Consider the following 22,048-nt stretch of genomic DNA (forward strand, 5'->3'; position numbering starts at 1 on the left):
CGATGGCAAGAAACACAGACAGCTGCATGCACAGAGGGAGAGAGGGAGAAGGAGAGAGGGAGAGAGAAAAGTGACAAATAGACAGTGTACTGTATGTGACCATTGTTTGAGTTGCCAAATTGCTCTGTTGTTGGCTGGCGATTATCTGTGCTACAGGAGACCATGATGAGTTTTCAGTTTGGAGAACATCAGAGAGGAGGAAAAAGAGAGAAAATAAAGCCCTTCCCTTTTGGCCACCTGTGATGACTTAGCCATGCCGGGAGACTTATAGCACACCCTGACACTGAGGGCCTGGGGGCCTGTATCACTTTGAAACAGGAAAAGGAGAAACAGAGTAAAACGGCCAACTTCTGCAGCAGATCTCCCCTACGTACTGTACTGTATTACAGTGCCCCGAAATGGCCTCTGGTCGGGGGCGAGCGGCGGCAATTTCAGCGGGCCATAGGGACGATGGACAGGCGGCCCGGTCAAGGGGACGACAGTGAGGGTCACTGGGTCCCTTTGGGAGGAGATGTCCCGAAGGGGGTGGGCAGATGGGGTCTGGAGTGAGTGTATTCTCAGACAGGTGGATGGCTGTCACCCTCATTTCGCCACCGCCAGCAAGCAGGTGGCCTCTCCCTCCTCCTCCTCCCCCCAGGGGTCACCTTCACATGGCACAGCTCCCCCCCTGGGTCCCATATACACTGTATACACACATACACATACATACACACACACACACACACACTAATGGTTTTCATACTGTGCGACTCTCAGTCAACCCCGGCACCTGGGGACTGGGCGTGTAAACAGTCACTCTCAAGGTTGAACCCAGGTGTTTCATTTCCATTAAGGCCCTCATCACATTCACAGCCTCCCCCCTCTGACTTTGGTCATAACACAGACAGAATAGTCATTAAATTTCAGATTACCTTCCCTTTGCCTTTGTAGATCTTGAGATGCACGGGGTCTATTTTAGATGACTGTCTATGAAATAATTATCTCCCAACTCTCTGCCCCCGACATCTTCAGAAGAGGATGTTCCATTGATGATTTTTGCCCTACATCATAGCTTTGCTCTTGCCGCGACTCTAAAACCCAATATAGCGTAATTAAACTAACAAAGTGACATCAATAAAGACAGAAGTGCTCTGTAATTACAGTCTGTGTGAGGACATCATAAGCAGGCGGTGTCATCACCCTAACGAAGGGAATAAATCGATGGCAGACAGACAAAGCCCTGCTTTACGATCCCCTTCTCCTCTGACACACAAAGCCAACCATAAACACGAGTGAAGCGAGAGTTTAATGGCAATCTTAAAGTTGCAGAGGCCACTAGCTTGTCTTTACTGCTCCTGCCCAGCAATACAATGGGTGCCTTGACACTTTCACCACTCCCTTCCTCTCCTTCATTAGTTGTGCTTCTCTCTCTTTCTCCCTCAGTCTGCCTTTTTCCCTCTCCTTCCCTCCTATATCTTGTCTGGTCTCCTCACCCTCTGGAGACACATGAGTGGCAGGCCTCCCCCCTTAATAACTGTGTATTCCAGTTCTGACACGGTTGCACAAAACACACACACACACAGATATAGTGCACACACACAAACACACACACACACACACTCACAAAGAAATAATAAGTTGCAGGATTCAAGATTGGCATTCCCACGTTGCCTCTTCCTGCGGAGCACCATGTGGACTGCGAGGCTAAATGTCAGGCAAAGATATTTAATTCCGCAGCACACACACACACACGCGCGCGCACACACACACACACACACATGCAGGCAGGCACACGCACACGGAGCACTCAAAAACCCTACACAGATACCCCACACTGATAGTGTGTGGAGTGTGAGGCTAAATGTCAAGGGATGATGTAAATTCACATGATTGCATCCAGAAGTAGTCCATCACAATGCCACTGCTGGCCAGATCAGTGTCTTATTGTCCTCCAAGTATGTTGCTGGGCAAGACAGTGGGGCCTCAGCAGGCCCTGCTGGGGCAGCAAACCTTGGGGGAGGGGAATTCCTCTAAATATAAGAAACCTGCTGTCTCTCTCAACCCCGCGTTTTATGAACGCTGACCCACTTTTCTGAGAAACACGTAGTCTAAAGTCACAGAGGAAAAAGCATTCAGTAATGTACATACATATTTCCCTACAGTGTCTGTACGTTGCGGGCTCCAGCTGAGATGAGCCCTGCCTCTATCCAAGGCTCTGTTAGTCGGCACTTGGAAACACACGAGGGAGTAACGCAGAGGCTCAGATCAGAAATAGGGATGCGCACCATGTCTTAGTTTTGTATAGCGCTCCTTACACACCCAGCGTGTTCTCACGGTGACAATAATGGATCTCCCTCAGCCCCCACCCATTCCCCCCGCCTCTCATTTGTTCAAAGCAAATCCAGCTGAATATGAAGTTTGAAAGGAATATGAGCGACTGATGAATGGTAAAGTTCTGTATATATGTACCGCGTTGATGAATAAAACATAGATTTCATTTGGGAGTGCGCCTCCCTTTGCCAGGCCCTATATGCGGCACGCAGCCAGAAGCAAGCTCTTTGCCATGCTGTGGCTGTTGCGTCGACTCCCCCCCCATTCTGACTGCCTACTTGCTGAGGTGACTGATGAGCAGACTCACTGGTGTGTCAAATATGGGGGAAATAGTCAATCAGCTAGGCCGGTGTGACAGGCCCGCTCGCTGCTGTAGTTTGGAAATGCTGCTGCGGGAAGTGTGTAAAAGTCATGCTCTGTGCCAGGCTGAGGATAAACATTTTATGGTTATGGAATGGGTTACACCTCTTCCCTCTCTGGAAGGCATGGCTAGATGCTCATTGCATCGCATCTGTGTTTAGTCCACCCCAAGCTGTTTGGGATTTATTACGCTATGCCTACTATAATGCTAGCCATGTGTGAGTGTGTGTGTGTGTGTCTGTCTGTCTGTCTGTCTGTGACACTAGGTCATGAGTACAGGAGTGAGTTTAAATGATCTTGTGCTTGTGTATATATGTGTATATGTGTATGTGTGTGTCTGTATATGTTTGTACATTGTATGTGTGTGTGTGAGGGAGAGAGAGAGCGAGAGAGAGAGAGAGAGAGTGAGTGTTTATGTGTGGATCATATGTGGAGGAGAGAGTGTAGATGTGATTTAGTGTGTGGGAGCTCCATGGGCCACTGAACTTGGAAAATGAGAAAGGCAGAGGTGGCCATGATCAGAGGTGTGCCTCACCGACTACTTTTATGAGTGCATTCAGACGTGTGTGTGTGTGTGTGTGTGTGTGTGTGTGTGTGTGTGTGTGTGTACATGTGCATGTGCATGTGAGTGGTTGTGGGAGTTTGTCTGTAGCAGGGTGGGGGTAGATAAACACAGCCAGACAGACGCAGTCTATCATCTTCATTGTCTGGCCAAAGCCTATCGGTGTTAGTGTGTATAACCAAGAGAAGCAAAGTTGACTTATCCTGCGCTTCCCTCAGTTGTGTGTGTGGGTGTGTGTGTGTGTGTGTGTGTGTGTGTATGTAAGTGTGTGAGAGAGGTCCTGGCCTCAGCTGACACATCAGAGAGGGAGTGGAGTGATCTCAGCCACCAGCCAGGGGCCAAGGTCAGGGGTCAGCATATACAAACACACCCAGAGAAATAGAGTGTGAGAGAGCGTCGGGGCCCGTGGGACCACATGACTAACACTCATACATTACACGCACACACCCTCTCTGTCTCATCCCTCGCTCTATCAGTCCCTCTGCCATACACTTCTTTTTCCACCTGACCATCAGCTACTTCTGTTTCAGCATTTTGATAGGTTGTTTTTGTTATGTGCTGTGCATAAACATTTTTTTCTCTGATTATCCACTTCACACGTATCATGGACATCTATGCAAGCCTGTCCATTGAACTGTGTAGAGGAGCGGTCATTCTATTCTTGAACAATTCTCATTTCCTAGTGATTGGACAAATGTGTGATTACCCAACAGACACATCTTGTAGACTTGTAAATTCACCCCATGAAGAAACAGACAAATGAGAACCAAACAATACAATATTTTTTGTCTGACCAATGACTTTGCTAGTAGGCATGAATCTGCCTTAACTGAACTACAGTTCTCACACTTTCATTTTTCCCTCCTCTCTTACATCGACACCATGCTTCAACACTGTAGGCTACCCCCTATCTGTGCTCTCTATATTCATCATTCTGGCGTGGGCCGTATTTACGGAGAAGAATCACAATGTGTCAGCGTTTGCGCGAATCCCTGAACCGCACACAGATCAGAGAATTACTGGAGAAAGCGCACGCTATACCGGCTTCATCCTGGGATCCAATCCAAGCGTTACTGCGGAGGTGGCGTGGTCTGCAATATGTTTAGTGTTACCGCTAGACCGTATCAGCTCTGCAATGCAAGCAATGTTTGAAATTCGATTTGATCCGCACCAAATTGCTGTTTGGCCACCGTCACTTGACCATGGCTGATGTCCGCCCCTCTTCCCCTCGCTCTCTATCTGCGCCTGAGCCACCACTGAGCCCTGGGCTCCAATTAATCCCATGATGCCTGGCTGTGGTTGGTATGGTGACCAGACAGGGCGCAGAGAGAGCTGTGATTCCCCAGGTGAAAGGTGGGATAGACTTTCTGATTCGCTCCAGCACACAGATAGAGTTACAGCTCAATTTCAACCTCTCGCCCTCCCTGGTCCATCCTCATGACTAAAATAAGACCAAGGCAAAGGAGAAGGGAAAGGAAGGATAGCTTCTTCTTTTTCTTTCTCTCTCTGTTTGTGTCTCTTTCTCTGTCTCTCTTTCTCTCTCTCTTTTTATCACTCCCTCTTTTCTCTCCCCCTGTCTCGCCCTCTCTCTCCCCCTCTCTGCCTCTCCCTCTCTCTATCTCTGTGCTGGAGTTTGTGTGACAGAGGGGACTCTGAGATGTGCTTTATAGCTTGGTCAGCTTGTAAAGCAGCAGTGCCAACTCTGTAGTTCTGTCTCACTTTAAAAAGTAGAGTTTTCTGACCTCGCTGGCTCTCAGTTTCTTTATCCTTCACTCTTTCCCGTTGTTCCTTCCGCTTGTGCTTTGTTCTTTTCCGACTTTTTTTTTTTTTTTCTGCGGGCAGACAGGATTTGTGAATTAATCATAAGTGGCTCGATAGCTGGCCTTAGCTGTGCTCCGTCATAGGGGGATCGATGGGGGAAGGTCAGTGGCACTGTGGTGGCACTGACTGCTCTGGAGGAGAGACGGGGGGGGGCATGCCCAGGTGATCTATAAGCCCGGTCTGGCACGAGGCATGACGGGCAGGACAGCCTGTCCTTGCCCCCCCCTGTCTCTGCCCTGGTCTCTGGAGAGACGGACAACTGGCCCTTTCGTCAATACTGTCACCTCAGATGGACTCCAAAGTCCTCTCGTCATTCCCATGTGGATTTCCAAGACCCTGTCTGCTCCACTTTCATATCTGAGTGCATTTTTCACAGTAGTTCCAGGAATGTTTTCTATTGCTAAAGAAATAAAATGATTTGTATATTGATATAAAACTGAAGTGACACAAGTACAAGCTGAGTAGAAAGAGAAAATTGTTCCAGTATTTAGGGTATTTATGCAGAGTTGCTGGCCAGCTGTGGAGCACGCTGCTGTGCTTGTCAGATCAACCAAAGTAAAGTATGGTCTCTCCTTTAGATTCTCCCTCTTCTCAGCAGACAGGTTCACCATTTTTGCTCCAGCTTTATAATCTAGATTTTGATCTTCTGTCTGCTGCTTTTCTTCCTCTCATCAGTTCTTGCTTCCTATTTCCATACTGGCTTTTACAGTTTTATTTTAAGGGGTGTCAGTGACACAAATCCTTTAAAAATTACTTGTTGAGCGTAGATTGAATAAGAGACCAGTAGAGAGATGTAAGAATCTTTGATCCTCTACTCTGCTCTGATTTGGGCTCTTGAAGAGACATGATCGTACCATTAACTTGGTGGCTGGGCTCTCCTACTTTTCATTTTGAGGGAACGCAGGACTGTTGTTGCTAATAACGGAAGCCTGACCTTTTCCTTGTTCGACTTAGATTTAATTGCATTAGTATTTTTCTTTCCGTGGGAGATTGCAAGCTGCTAAAACAGTATCTCTGCTCCACAACATAAAATAAGGCTGTATGCAATTCCCTGCTGCCCATGCATTATTGAAAGTACAAAAGCATCCTCTTTACAGAATGTCATAATAAGGCAGTGCTACAGGACTTAAGTCTACACATGCACGACGCACAGCGTGTAGTAGTCAGCAGGAGCCGGGCTAGAGAGGCTTCATTCTGACGGCACCTTTATTTACAACGCACTGAGACACACCACGGATGATTTGTGAAGATTAGCTGAGAGGATGTGAGGTATGAATCATCGTCTCTGTAGTCGCATATTTCCAAGTAAACATATGCATACAGACTAAAGACTGAAAATAGCATTTATACACAAATCTGATGTGGAAGCCTTCTGTGCAGGCAGTTGAAAGGCATCAACATTTCAACCCGGTTATACATATCATGTGTGCACACGCACGCACGCACACGCTCACACACGCTCACACACGTGCGTACACCCACCCACACACACACACACACACACAAACACAATGACAGTAGAAAGTGTGCATTTCAAGAATGAATAAGAAACGTCTTCATGGCGAAAACCTTACAGACACTATAATTCAGTCAGTCTTCCCTAATATGAGTCTCTCTGTATTGCCTAAGCTTTTCATCAAAGCTGCACATTTGACCTTGCCTCTATGTGTGTGTGTGTGTTGACACAGAGAATGGACTCACATGTAACCGTTGTAAGACATGGCTGCTTGTAAATAACGTCTCAACCTCATCCACTGGCGGGGGCTGAGAGCTTTAACTCTGGCCAGTGATGGCAGCGTCCCTGAAATGTGCATGAAACCGGCTTAGCGCTATCAGCGCAGCATCACCGCCAGTCACCAGCCTCCCTCTCACTCTGCAGGGCTGCTGTGGACCAGATAAGAGCAATGGACATACCCCACCCCCCTCCTCCACCACCCCCATCCTCCTTCCGTCGTCCCCCCACCACCCTCCGCCCTCCCACACCAATCCACCCTTATCCTCTGTGCAAGGTCTTATAGGGACAGAGACACTGATGTGTAGCTACACCCGTAATTTATATTCTTTGTAAATTGTCTGTGATTTTTCCATTGAGATAAGTGCGGGGGGAACATCTGTTTTGTGCTCGAAGGCAGTGGGCCGGGGCCCGAGCTCTGTGGCAATCACTGGCTGTATAGATAGAGGGAAAGAAGGGAGGCACACGCTCTGTCTCCCTGTCCTGAATTACAACTCCAGGGGCCCAGCTACCCTCTCATCGTTACTGTTGTATTTGGATGAACAAATCGGTTAAACAAACTCTATGTTCCATCTGGCAGTGCCTTGGTGATCATAACATATCATGTTTGGCAAACTTTCCTTCATAAAACACCCAAATTTATTCAACATCAATTGCTGTGACCTTTCGCTCTGTTAATTCTTTTTTTTTTTGTTTTGTTTGGTTTTTTAAGATAATTTTCATGGCATTTCCGCTTTACTAGACAGTCCACAGTAGAGAGAGACAAGATGAATGACACGCGACAAAGGTCCCAGGCCCGATTTGAACCGAGGACGTCCCACAGGGTGTTCAGCTGACTGAGCCACCCGGATGCCCCTTGCTTTGTTAATTACCACATATACCTAATCGTCCAACTCTAATGCACAACTGTCATGGTAATGAAGGGCGAGGCTGCTCGGGAGTAGAGGGGCAGGCACTGGCGTCGGGTCACAGCGGGCATCGCGGTGACCTGGTGCCGAGGCCTCATTGGCAGTCGAAGAGGAACGCACCCTGGGTGAGACTGCGAGCGGCGTCTGAGCACGGCAACACTAGCGGGGGAGTTTGGGGACGGTTTCGGAACGGAGCAGACGATGAATCTCAATCCCGGGGCCGTGGCAGATTTACATTTAAAGTAGTTTTAGCGAACGCCCCACTTCCTGATGCGTTCTGTGGCAGGGCTGAAGGGAGCGGCTTATCTGCGAGTCATCAATTGCACGTGATGCGTCCCGATAGGAGCTCCCGTCGCGGCACCAGCGCCTCTCTGCTCACATACCCAGACAGCGCCGAGATGAGGTGCCATCTAATAGAGCACCTTCGCTTGAAGTGTAATTACATTACACATGGAAACACCTCTGCACAGTTTCGACAGCTCCAGATGTGCGCGCATGAGTGTGTGCGTGTGTGTGTGTGTATGAACGCACGTGACCCGTGTGTTACCTGTGATTGACACATGCAGTAATGAAGAGGATCGGCGCATTATTGATGTCTTGTCACACCTCTTGCGATTATTATTATCCCTGGATGGAGCAACAGGGTTACTAGAAAGTTACTGTTATTGTAATTCGCGAGTAACACGTCTGTGGTGTCGCGAGGTGTGTATGTGCGCGATACATGTAAGAGCGCTCAGGGGTGTATTTCGGCATCGTGTATGACTTAATAGTGTTTGTGTGCGTGTAGGCGGATGTATGTGTGTGCGTGCGTGTGTCTGTGCGTGTGTGTGTGCGCACTTGTGTGGATGAGTGCGAGGTACGAGTGTGTTTGTTGACACAGTGGGGTAAAAGCTGTGATGGCTGAAGGGTCTGATGGGTAATTGAGAACAGCAGGCGTCGCCTCCCTCCTGAGCCACTCCAGGCCCCAACCAGCTCACCCTCCGATCTTCAAAGACACCTCGGCCCAGCCTCTCCAAAGCTCTACCCTCACTACCTCTACCTCCCCACTCCTCCCCTCTTTTCTTCTCCTCCTGTCCTCTCCTCTCCTCTCCTCTCCTCTCCTCTCCTCTCCTCTCCTCTCCTCTCCTCTCTCCTCTCCTTGCTCCGCCGCCAGTTGAGCTTGCTGGAGAGAAAAACAGCATGTATGGTATTAATCAAACCCAGGGCGTCGTGGGGAATAGGGCAGAGTGTGGAGGGGAGGGAGGGGGCTGGAGCCCAGCTATTACTGCTACACTGGTTCACCAAGACAGAAATATTTCATTCTCTGCAGCCCTATTGACAAGAATACATCCAGCAGCATAGAATTCTTGCCTTTATAAGCTAGAATGCCTATTAAAGTGGTGTATGCTAGTCCTATACCTGAATTTAGTTTACGATTTATAGGGATACAGTTGAGGAGTTTTTAGTGCAATAACACATTATATTTAATATAAATAATATATACTGGCAAGTTAGATTTGTCTTACTATTTTATGAATACCTAGAATCAGTTGCCAAAACCGCTTGTATGCAATTATACACTAAGCCAGTGTGTGTTTTACCTAATTATAATGCTAACACAGAAAAAAAAAAAAGAAGATTTGTCAAAACACTTCTTTCTCATTTCCATCACAACATATTCACAAAACATTTTAGTGGACAGAGTTTAAGAGGATTCACCAGAGCTGTGGATTCTCCCCGCTGATCCCTGTTGGAACAGGAGAATCTCTCAGACAGCGGGATTCGTCTTTCTCTTTCTCTTTCTCTCTGTGTCTGTCTCTGTCTCTCCCTCCCTCTCCCTCTCCCTGCCTGTCTGTTCCTGTAGGCCTCGGACGGTGGAGCCGAGCCTGCGAGCTGCGTGCTGTCTGTCTGTCGGCAGGGGCTCCTCTGCTTCGGCTTCATTGCCGATGCTCCACACGTCACCGGCCTCATATCTCTCCCCCTCACTTTTTCAAATGAACAAATCTGATTGAGCGAATGCCATTACCTGGGTAAATGAATGATTCCTTAAGGACTGGGCAAGGCCTAACGCCATCCTGAGGGTAAAGCTTATTATCGCTGCAAACTCCAAAGAGGAGAGAGGCGGCCGTTGAGCTTGTGTGCGCTTTGTCAGAGGCCTGTATTTCCATATTAATCTGCCACATTTAGGCCTCTGAGACAGAGGGCCTCCTGTCACGCTTCTTTGATAACAGAGCAGTTAGCATTTTCCCCTCATGTATAAATATGTATAATTCTGATAAGATTAATTGAAACGCCTAAGTATACAGTGGTAGGAGATGAGTGGGAGGGAGAGAGGGGGAGACAGCGGGAGGGAGAGGATACACATAATGTTGCCAAAGCGTGCGTTTTAGGCCGGTCTGTGCCTCAGACCTACTTCAGAGCGGGTGCCTGGGCTCTCTCCTCTGGGTCCAGAGTGCCTTGAATTGAAAATAGCATCTACCTAACAGTCCCTCAAAAATAGCTGAGCGAATAAGTTTTTGCGCCGAGCCGATAAATACGGCGTGGAGCCTCTGACACCGAAGCCTCACCCCAATTTCCAGTGCTCTGGAGGAGATCAGATAGCCCTGTGTCATTTGATTTTCTGCCTTATCTCATCCGCGCCCATCTTTTTGTCTCATGCAGGGCTACATTTTAAGAAGCACACACTCCTTGTATCTTTTGAAGGACAAAACCCAGAATGATATTGAAATAAACAATAGGATCACAGTTATAGAAAGCCATTCCGTTGTTCGATTGATACCAAGTGCTGATGCAGGCAACAGCATTTCAGATGAGAGACCTTCAAGTGACATTAGGGATGCAAATCTGTACATCTTGAGATTGCAGCGATCTGCAAACTTCTTAGTTCATGAGTGCCATTTATGATCACGCAACGACGACGGGTGACGTTACAGATGTTGTAAACCAGAACACAATTTATTCTCTGTGTATATCCCGATACAGCCGTTGAGCAGTTATACTTCTCAAACTGACCATTAAATCTGTCTGTTTTATAGCGGCTTCCTGCAAAGTACGATGAGTACCGAACGAGAGAGGGCGGTGAGTGAGGAGAAGACAGCATGAGAGAGGGAGGTGTGGGAGAGCGGAGGTGAGGGATCTAGAGGCAGATGAAACGAGAGAGAGATGGGAAGAGAGTAGAAGAGAGTTGGAGAGAGGGAGGAGAGAGAGGCATTCCCTGGTGCACAGCTTGAGTTGACTGGCGGCAAGAAGAGAGGGCTGTAGAAAGGAGGGAGGGAGGAGGGGAGAACGGCAAGGAGTGAGCGCGTCAGTGTGTGAGTGGCGTCTCTCATTAGAAGGTGCTGTCAGGGGCCACGGAGGGGGGACTGCAGGGACCCCACCTCCCCCCTTCCCCTCCCTCCCCATTGGCCCCTGAGATCCGGCCGCGGAAATGATTGATGAGTGATACCAAGATAAACAGGCGCCCCGGCCCCCATGGGCAGCCCTGCAAAATGATGCATGCGCCGTTATAAATAAAACCGTGAGAAAAAAATGTAACAATAAACAACAAAACAATGCAAAACAACTGTTGGGTTTTCTTTTTTTTTTTTCTCTGGTTATTGTTACAGAAGACGCTAAGAGACTCAGCTTTTGTTCTTTGCTTTGTTGAGAGTTTTTCTGTGCGTGTGTGTCTGTGTTTGTGTGTGTGTGTGTTGTGTGTGTGCGTGTGAGCAGTGAGCGCTAGGCTAACAAGGCTCAGCAGCTGCCTGGATGGCTAAGCCCCCCTCAACAGTTACACTGCCTCCTCAGCAGCTTGGGCAGGCGGCTTTCCCACTCAGTCACTGTGAGGCACCAAACACCGAGGCAAACCTGTTCTCATTTGGGAGAGCTCCAAATCATAGCAGCTGTGTGTGTGTGTGTGTGTGTGTGTGTGTGTGGGTGAACCAGATGTACAGTATGCACATGTATGGATTGATGCTGAGGATACATAGCCACACCACAATACACACACAAATACAGATGGACTGGACACACACACATACTCACAAAGCCATGTTCAACTTCTCACTAATTGTTGAGTAAGTCGTAAATGTTTTATGATACACTTTCTGTTAATGTTTAACACTGCGCGCCAAATGCCTCGGTTACAAATCGAAGTGGAAAGGCAGATTATCATCAAATAGTTACATTATATCATTATGAGCCTACAGGCTGTGGTCTGGTGGAGGGAGAATGAATTATGAATGGAGTGTGAGGGAGGATCTTCTCTTCCCCCTAGGGACTTCCAACACCACAAGTCATTTAAGTGGATGAATGAGAGATAAGGGAGGCAGTCCCCCCCCCCACACCCCCCACCCCCATGCTGCTTGCCTTACACACCGGCCTTCATGTAATTTACTCTGGGAGAAGGAGTGTCACTTTGCTGCTCGCAGCTCACGGCACACACACTGCTCATTGGAAGAAATGTATGCTGAAGGATGCTTTGTTCATTGTCAAACTGTGCATACCAATGCTGAAAAACACCATAAAGAAGTCTTGTCATCTAAGTCACTGGTGCATTTTCTGCCTGGCGCTGACTCGTGTCGGGCCTCTTTGTACATCTCTAAAATGAGTCCCTGAGCTGTGCTGTAGCTTTGCCTAAAAATTCTTCTCATCTCTCTCTCTCTCTCTCTCTCTCTCTCTCTCTCTCCCCCTCTCTCTCTCTCCCTCTCTCTATCCTGTCTCCATGGATCCAGGCCGCAGAATGGGTCGATGATATTGTACAATAGGAAGAAGGTGAAGTACAGAAAGGATGGCTACTGCTGGAAGAAGAGGAAAGACGGCAAGACCACGCGAGAGGATCACATGAAGTTGAAAGTGCAAGGAGTGGAGGTGAGTGGGATGAGGGGAGTTTAGATTTAGAGTGAGCGAGGGAAGAGAGGGAGGGAGCGAGGGAGGGAGGGAGGGAGGGAGAGATGGGAACCGGCCCTCGCCCTGACACAGACAAACACGGGTCTACCGGTGAGCTCTCCCCTGGCTGTAATGGAGACAGTCACATGCTGCAGTCGGCCCCTGTCTCCAAGGAGCCGCACCAAGAAACAATGCGGCACAACAATAGTTTTCCCTGGGAAGGCAGCGGAGTGGAACCGATTGTTTGTACCTTATTAAGGCTCTGGATGTTGCCTTTGCTCCAGAGAGCCTACATTAATCTTCCTGGCTCAAAGCTGTACTGTGGAGCTAGCGTTCCCCCACCTCGCTCCCAGTTACCCCTCATACCAGCAGGTGCCATAAAAGGCCCAGCCGTATCTGTCCCGGCTCACCCAGGCTCAACCTCGCCCGACCCGAGGTGGTGGCGATGCAGTGTTGGCACCCTGGTTGATTTATCAGCAGTCCCACACATGAGAGCAGGCAGTTCTCAGGCCCAGACTCCTCCACCGACTCCTCCTTTGTTTTCAATAGTGCTGAAGTTTGGGTTCTGGTCTCTTTCACAGGCTTAGCCACAAGCGCTGATGCCAGAAGCACAGGAGTTGAGATAGAATAGGGGTAGGGATGTGAGGGTGGGAAATGTTGGTCTCTCATTCATGTGTGCACGTGCACACACACACACGTACACAAACACACACGTGCACATGCCCACGCACACAGGCGCACACCTCAGGGAGTGGTGCTGCGAGTCTGTGTCACACAGTGTGACAAAGACAAAGCTCAGGCATTCTCCCAACAGGGGCCCTGCTCTCTGTTTGTACTCCTCCACATATTTGTCAGAAAATGGCCTCTCCCTTCCCTCAGTCAGCTCAGTGTCATCTCTGGTCCTGCATTGCTCTGATAACTTGTTGGGACTATGGACGTCCTCAGTCCTTTTTGGATCTTACATGTTTCTTTTCGGTGTCTGTCACTCCTGCCTTTAAAGAAAAGTAATGTAACATGGCAATGCTTAATAGGAACACAGATAGAATATTGCTTATTTGGGTGCTTTGGAATTTGCTTTTCTTTACACCTCAGCCAGATACATTTGACATGATCACTGAGTAATGGATTGGTGACTATTAGAGTATCTTATGCCCATTAATGGCATTAGGAGCACTCAGCCTGGTGGCTCAGACACACTTCTGAAAGCATTAAACCTGTGGTCTGTAGTCTGTACTGTATGCAAGAAGATGGGATAAATGGCGCACTAAGAAGAGAAATTATCATGAGACACACACGTGCGTTCATGTCCACACACACATACACACGCAGCGTGGAGTCACACTGTTCACCAAGCTGCCGGCACCAGCCACTTGGGAGAGAGAGTGACACTCCATTCTATGACATTGCTCCTATATGTTGTAACCACTCTAATTTACCAGGGGCTAATTGCTGTGAGCTGCAGAGCCACCACACAGTGTGAAGGTGAGCTTAGCGGAGAGAGGAATCACAGGTAGAGACTGACTCAGGACTGCAGAGCCACATGGGAGCTCATAGAGATTGGACCATAACTGCTATTTCACATACACCTACACACAGTGCCCGCAGTGTGTTTCTGTGTGTTCGCACACATATCCATGTATGTTGCGCAGCCATGAGAGACCTGAGTCATGCTCTCCATATCATCCCCCCACCCCACCCCAACACACACACACACACACCTGACAGAGAGGGGTGATGGGGTGATCCATCACTGCTGTACCCAGGACGAGGATGGGATCTATGAGCTATCAGTCATGTTCAGCCATGTCTGCTGTAAAACACATATAAATGACTTGACCTTTGCCTTCTGCACAGGGACTGTAGGACACAGTAGGAGAGGACCAAAACCTACTCTACTATTTAGATGGTTTAAACAAAGGGAAAATCCACTGAAATGACATACGCTCTCAAGGAGAAACACAGAGAGTTTACATAAATTGAGTGTAACCTTGCTTGTGTTACAGGAGATTCCTTGCACCGCTGAGGCTTTAGCCACCCCGGTTCCCCAGCCGTCCGGTGCTTATTAGAGGTTCTGTGGTTATTACATGGGCCTGGCTTAGCGAACAGAGGGGACAAGTGTTGTGGGTGGTTCAGGCTAGTGATGTTCAGTGGCTCCGGCGAGGGAGAGGCAGTGAGGCCAGCAGCGAGGGGCCTTCAGGGGCCTGCGAGAGGCAGCCTAGCGTGGCAGGAGTGGATGTCAGCGTGTGCTGCTGCTGTCCTGTCTGCTCCGCAGTGCTGGCTCAGCAGCCCGTGTAAACCAAGGCTCTCCCCCCACTCTCTCTCTCTCTCTCTCTCTCTCTCTCTCTCTCTCTCTCCCTCTCTCTCCTTTATCAGTCTTTTAATTCTTTCACTGGCTTTTTCACTATCCTGCTTTATTCCCACCTTTCTCTCTCTCTCTCTCTCTCTCTCTCTCTCTCTCTCTCTCCCCCTCTCTCCTTCTCTCCTCCTTGCCCTTTCTCTCCTCCCCCTCCTCCCTCCGCTACCCTCCAAGTCCACAGTCCAGACGGACAGAACCTTGAGCTGGACGGTAATGCTCCCTGTTCCCTAAAATTGGAGCGCAGGGCGTGTTGCGGCATTAGCGCTTAACAGGCCGTGAAATAGCAGCCTGCCTTCCTGACGTCTCCCCCATCACTCCAGGTGAGCTGGCCAGACGGCTGGATAAATGAGCAAGCAGCACCCCCAGCACCCAGCATGCATTTGGGGCACCTGAGGAGAGATGTCCATCAGTGATTATCTCACCACACCCTCCTCTTACCGAGCTTAGGTTGCTCACCCGCTCCTGGCTATGGCCAAACCTCCGTGGGGATCCTCGCAACCACTTTAATGAGGATGTCCAGTGGCTGTCTGTTAATCAGGTTCCTCAGGTGCTGCAGGTTTTGATTGGATTCATTCTCCTACAGAGTGATGTCATCTCAATTCAGGCTGTGGGCCTTGTAGTGTGCATAGCTCTAGCATCCCCTGGCTTCTCACTGTGAAATAGCAGAGAGGCCTCGAACACATCTGCTTTGACAGACTCCAGCTGATCTCAGTTCTGCTTCTAGTCAAGCTCCCACCCCCATCTCACCACCCCTCCTGATTAGTTGTTAATGTAGGCTCAACCCCCCCCCCCCATCTCCTCCATTCCTCCGCCCCCCTATCCCATCTCCCCATTATTCCTAAGCTTTAATAAACTCCCTCAAACGTAGATCGATTTCTCTTAAGTGAAGGTGGCAGTGCCTCTGACTTATTTCATTACCACAGGCTAATTATACCGATTGAAATGAGCTTCTCTTCTTAAGGTGAGCTGTGCTGTTTCGCGCCCCCACACTCCTCAGACCTTAATGCCAATACAGTTCCCTACCAATTCCCCAGCCCCCACCCCTACCTTAACTCCACCTCACCATCCCTCCACACCCCACCCCCTCACCCTCCGCCTCCTAAATAATCAGGCAGTGCGTCCTCAGCCCCCCTAACTTGTCATTTCATGTTGGATCCATCCTAATGCGTGATTTCAGCTGTGCAACTGTGCAATGAAGGAAGGTAATGGAGCATGCTGGTGGCTCAATCGCCTCTGTTCATTGATAATAATGAAGACAAATGTCAAAACGTTAGTTGCTAATGTTGTAATGGAGTGGACGCTAGTGGATGCGCTCCGGATGCTACACTGCGTTGGCTTCCAAGATCACATGACCTTCAACAGTTAATTCCTGTCTATACTGTAGTCTAGGTCTTGCTTTGGCAGTTAATCTAACCATTAAAGGTTTTTTTTTATTGTCTATCAATATGAAATAATATTAAGGGCCAATTTCACAAATTCAAAGCAAATTTATCTGAATTGTCTTTTTGTACTTGCACCTTTTGTCTTTTAATGAGTGTCTTGATTAACACTCTTATTTAATGGCCATGGTGGTTTGGTAGCATTGGTGAGTTGCAATTGCGCTTGCTGCATATCTGTGTAACAGACAGTAGTGTCGGGTGGTTGTGTGTGTTTTCAGTAGCAGTAGCAGTGATTTTCAGATGCAGTGGCTGATATCACCAGATTGTGGGGCCAGATGTGAGAGGGCACAAAACAAACCCCTGTCTCAGAGAGGACGTGACACCACGCATGCTTTCACTCCTGCCCCTGCTCCAAGTCAACTGTGAAATTAAGATTACATTACTGATACAGGCAAAGCCAGAGGCAAAAAAGTTTGTATTTTCCGTTTTTATTCAAACTTATAGACTGTCTTCTGTCTAACAGTCAACTGCCTGTTCTGTAAAGACAGTAAATCGATTACTTTTCCATTGTCTTCTCTCCTCTCTCTGAGCCTGCTTTGTTATTCACTATTTTCTTCCTTTGCCTTGGAGCTCACACAGCTAGCTCTTCCTTTTTGAATTACCTGAATGTGGAGGAGTTAAGACCAATCTGTGTGTGATATTTTTAAAGAACGGTTACCATGGTTATAACTCCTAACCCTCTGCTCTCACAGAGAGTGATAGTGAATGTTTGCGGTCGCATATAAGGCACAAGAAATATACTATCGTTCTGTTTCTAACGGTCTTATTATTTCTTCAGACTAATATATGGTAAACACAAATTCAGGAAGAGAAAATGTAAAGACCTTTATAGAAATAATGATCAAGAGTGCGGCAGATAGAAAATAGATTATTACTAAGACTTTTGTAAGAAATTGCCGTATTATTTTGTTTTAGATGTTGGCATGCTACAGCATGGTAGGTGATGGAGCCAGGCTAGTTGTTGTTTGATTTTTATCCGGCATAGTAGATTAAAGCAGTGATCCTCTCCCCAGCATAATGGCTTAATGGGGGTTGTTATGTTGTTATTAGTGACTGAACCAAAGCCTTCCCACATGAACGCCTTACCCCAAGCTTTGGGAGCGTCCACTTTACCCATGGTTTTCCTTTAAGCCCACTGTAATTAGTTTTCCTCTCTTACTTCTCACAATTGCCAAATCACTCAGCAGCAGTTAAGGCTTCATTCTGCCTTTCATGCCGACCCCGCTATCACCACTTCAATCCAACATCAGGATTTGAGGGGCTAATTTTGGAAAGGTTGCTGTAGGAGGCAAATGTATAAGAGGGCCTGTCAAAAAGCTGTGCATTATCGACACTTCCCCTAATTTAATTTCCCACTTGTTGCCTCGTGTTGCTGTGTTGTCATGCTGAGGCATCTCCACAGGGGTCCCCTACTTTATTGTGACGGGAGGGAGGAAATGTCCTCGAGAAAACGGCCTGAGAAATATTTAATGTGTCGCTCAAGCTGAGGACTTTGACTTGCATTTATGGACTGGGTTTGATTGGGGCCCCCCACTGCCACTCCACTCTTCTCTCCCGGGTCCCTCTGCAAAAGGTAAACATGGCACAGGAGATTAAGCCTGATTTGTGGACCATGGATGTGAGGAGTGGACATAATATGGTGGACAGAATCGCTCTGCAGTAACGCATTCCTCCATCTCACAGCTCTTGTGTTAAAACCAATGCGAATGAATCACCGAGCGCTAGACCATAAACTCCCATAACATGGGGGAGGGGAGATGGCTTGTAAAATTGGGTGGCCATATGACCGTTGCTCACTCCTTGGGGGCAATGAGGAGCTGGGCGCATGGGTCTTTTGAGACATAAGCAGGGGCGCCTTCTACCCAGCGCTTCGCGTGTCACTCATTATATCCATGATCGCTGAAGCTGCACCAATGCAACTGAACTCATCCTGCATTTGATATAGGCCCGCCGGGACTGGCAGAGCAGCATCACCTCCAGATATGCAAAGTAGGGGAGGGGTGGGGGTCGGGGAAGGAGCGGAGAGAAACGGAGGGCTGCAGGGGGTAGGCAGGCGTTGCGTGACACAGTGGCTTGCTCTTAGCGTGTGATCTCTCCTCTTGTTCGGTCCAGTGAGCCAAACAGGGGGCCCAGAGCAGCACGGGACCTGGGTTTTATGTTAATGAGCAACTTTCAGCGAGGCCTTGCTGCCCTCTCTCTGACACAGGCCAAAGTGCATTAAGCCTCTCCAGAGATGCACACTGCTCAGACCAAAACTGAAACACCACTACCATGTGATACAGTGTGCCGCCAATAGCCTACTGAGTATGTACTGAAAGGCACAGCATGGAGAACTGGCATTATTACAGTTGGTAAGTCTGCCAGATGCTGTATTTGTTATTATTCTACAGCTGACAAAGGTTGGAACCTTGAAACTTTATTTTTTTTTTTTAAATAATCTTTAATGTTGGATTCATACATCATTCTCTACAAAGTACATCTGAAAGGAACAAGTTCAAAGTGGAAAGTCTAAGCAGGTAGTTTTAGCCTCACTCTTGCTCCCAGCTCCCTTGTGTCGGAGTGCAAGTCCTCTGCAAAATCTCTTTTTAATGATCTACATCAGGCTTTTGGCTGGTTCACACATCTCTGTGGCTTGGTGGTGGGGCCTTATGTCCACAGGCCAGGACCAAAAGGTCAGCCGAGGTCTGGCTATTGAGCGAAATCACAGAGTGGTTTTCTATTCCTGAAAACCTGTAAAATGCATTATATAGATTGCGTGAAATGCCTTCGATAGCTCTTAGGGATATGCTCTTTACTGAATCTATGAGTCTCTCGTTCTCCCTCTTTCTCTTTCTCCCCCTCTCTCTTTCCCTCCCTCTCTCTCCCCTTTCTCTCTTACCTCTATCTGCTTCTTTTCTCTGAAGTGGCCGCTTCGCTTGCTCTAACGCTCTACCTTCCTGTAAGGCTGTTCCTGTAGAAAAGGTAGATCTCTGTGTCCAGAGAGGCAGATTCCTCAGATCCTGTAGGCCTTGGCAGGACCCTCTCCTCTTTCTCCTGGCCCTGGAACGCTTAGTTCCTTTCATCTCCTTCAGATAGGGAGCACAGCCCCAGTGTTGAGGATACTACCAGGGTGCCAAGGGCTTGGAGGTGGAATCACTCGGTGACATTATCTCCTCTTAACGCAATAAAGGCAGTACATCTGGCCCCAAATTTCACAGGAGCTTTTTCTGCCCCATCTGCAGAAATGTTTGCGTATTGACGTTTGCAGCGAGATGAATTTGTTAATACTCCAGCGTCTGCAGTGTATATCTGCTTTCTTGCTCATCGGCTACCTTTTTATATTTTTTTTTAGCTCGGCTATTTATTCTGCTGGCTACTGTACATATATTATTAACCATCAGCACAGAAGTTTAGAAGTAATTTGCTGCTGTGTTACGTTTAATAACTGCAAAATCAAAACGTACCAATGTTCCAACATTCACTCTTCAAAGGAGGCATAATGAGTGGAGCTGCAGAGTTCAAAGAGAATGGTAAAGTGTTTGTATAGAATTATATACAGGGTGAGGAACTGTGCTTCCCTCAGAGTGATATTGAAAGGATTGATATTTTACATGAAAGGGCGCTAAAGAGGAGTTTAACGCAGGAAACAGTTTAACCCTTTGCTCCGGGCAACAGAGGAAACACTTAGGCAGATAAAATGATCCTTCTTTCATAGCCTTGTAAGTTTTGTAAGTCATAACTTTGTCTCTTCCTGCCTTCTGTTTCTCTTATGCCTATCATGTCTCCTTCTGTTTGTATTGCACTGTATGCCTTTCTTATTCCACTCCCATCTGATATATCTGTGCTAACCTTGTTCTTTTCACAGCGATCTGAATAGATGTTCCCTTCTGTGTACTGTATATTACATGCATTCTTGTCCCTCCTTTTTCTTCAATTCCCCTTGATTTTCAACGCTGTTTCCTTTTGAGTTTCTTTTGTTGTTTTGATATGGGTTTTTTGTATAGATATTGTTGAAATGAAAGGCAGCAGCAGAAACGGCAACATATTTCGGTAGAGGGATTTCTATTACACATACAAATTTGGAGAGAGAATGAGTCATTTGTTTAAACCCAAGGGGGTGCTGAGCTTGTTCTGCCTTGTGTGTCAACACTGGTCCCCTGTTAATGTCACTGTCACCTACTAATGATGCATGCACGTAGACAGATGCACGGACATGCACACACACTCACGCACACATCCTCTAAGACAAATTATTGCATCTAAAGTGTGTTTGTTTATTTTCACTGAAAGCATGTCAGGGAAAAAACAAATCCTCTCGTTATTATTGTATGTATGCCACATATCTGAGTCAATTTCCACACACTGTGTACACATAAACAGATGCAGTAAAATCTCATTTTATAAATGGAGCCTGTTATTGCCGGAGAATGACGTTTAAAGATACTAGAAAAGTCTCCTATGCGATAGATGAAAATGGGATAGATAAAAATGAATCAAAAAGACTGTAGACTGTGGAAAATAAAAGACTGATGAAAAGGAGAGGAGGGAGCGAGAGAGGCTTAGAAGGTGGATGGATGGTAAGGGAGGAGGGTGGGGGGGGGGGGGGGGGAGGGAGAGGGGAGTGCTGAGCGGGGAGGAGAGAGAAAGTCAGAATGAACGATATATAGCCCCTGGCAAACAGAAAACAATTGTTACACTGCCTCCCATAACCCACTTCAACCTTAAACAGCAGATTTTTTTCACTCAATTAATTTCTACACATTGGAGCAGGGGCCTTGGCTGAAGCTGGGCTTTTATGTGCTTCTGCTACTGCTACTGCCTATACACATCTCTCTCTCTCTCTCTCTCTCTTTCATTTTTTTTCTCTGAAAGCGAACACTTGACGTTGGAATGGGCTGGAACACACTGAGGGATGAAACCTGAATAAACAAGGAAATAGTACATCTTGTAAAAATAACACGCTGGCATCAACGAAATACAGTTGATGAAAACTATCTTTTGATTGTTTACTGAGACAAGAAATGCCTTTTAACCTAGTTGTCAGTATAACCAAATGCAGCCACATTATGCACAACTACACACATACTTTGAAATATGATTGAAGGCTCCAATTAGATACTTAGTTGAATTCATCCTTGTATATTTCAGTGATTCTCATCCCAAATACCAGATGTATTTTCGCACATTATATGTAAAGCTGATAGAAAGCAAGAGCATTAAGATAGTCAACTTTGAACGCTGATGCTAATTCGAAATTCCCCTAAGAAGATTTACTGGAAGAATCCTAACAGAAAAAGTCTCATATTTTTTCATCGAAGAAGACATCGATTTTTATCCTTTGATTATGAAAATTGCGTTTGTTTTCACCGTGAGAGCTCACCTAACAGGTATTAGCTGGAGCTGACACAAAATTAACACCTGAAGTTCTGCACCGTCACCCAGCGCAAATTCGCATTTGATGTCTCAGACAGAAGACTAACCAAAAAACACTTAACTCATAATTTCTCATTATCCTTCATCTTGTATGCATTGCCAAATAAAAGGCAAGTTCCTCCTCTTTGATAAAATGAGGAAAGAGATTTTGTGGAGGCAGTAAATAAACATCCACACACACCCACACACACACACACACACACACAGCCACGCTAGCCAACCGGGCCACGGTGGCCCTATCTGGACAGCAGGTTGACTCGCCTGAGGGCAGAGAGAGAGAGAGAGAGAGCGAGAGCAGGCAGA

At 47.4% G+C, this 22,048-nt stretch overlaps 1 protein-coding gene across 1 annotated transcript in view; it reads left to right on the plus strand.

The window, feature by feature from the left end:
* camta1a (calmodulin binding transcription activator 1a) overlaps nucleotides 1-22,048 on the plus strand; it is a 270,441-nt gene that overhangs the window by 142,988 nt on the left and 105,405 nt on the right. Inside the window, exon 5 of the mRNA XM_071894528.2 lies at nucleotides 12,385-12,520. Within this exon, the coding sequence (XP_071750629.1) occupies nucleotides 12,385-12,520 (136 nt within the window). The remainder of the gene's footprint in view (nucleotides 1-12,384; nucleotides 12,521-22,048) is intronic.

The sequence above is a fragment of the Centroberyx gerrardi genome, chromosome 14 (genome assembly GCF_048128805.1).
Source record: "Centroberyx gerrardi isolate f3 chromosome 14, fCenGer3.hap1.cur.20231027, whole genome shotgun sequence".
NCBI lineage: Eukaryota > Metazoa > Chordata > Actinopteri > Beryciformes > Berycidae > Centroberyx > Centroberyx gerrardi.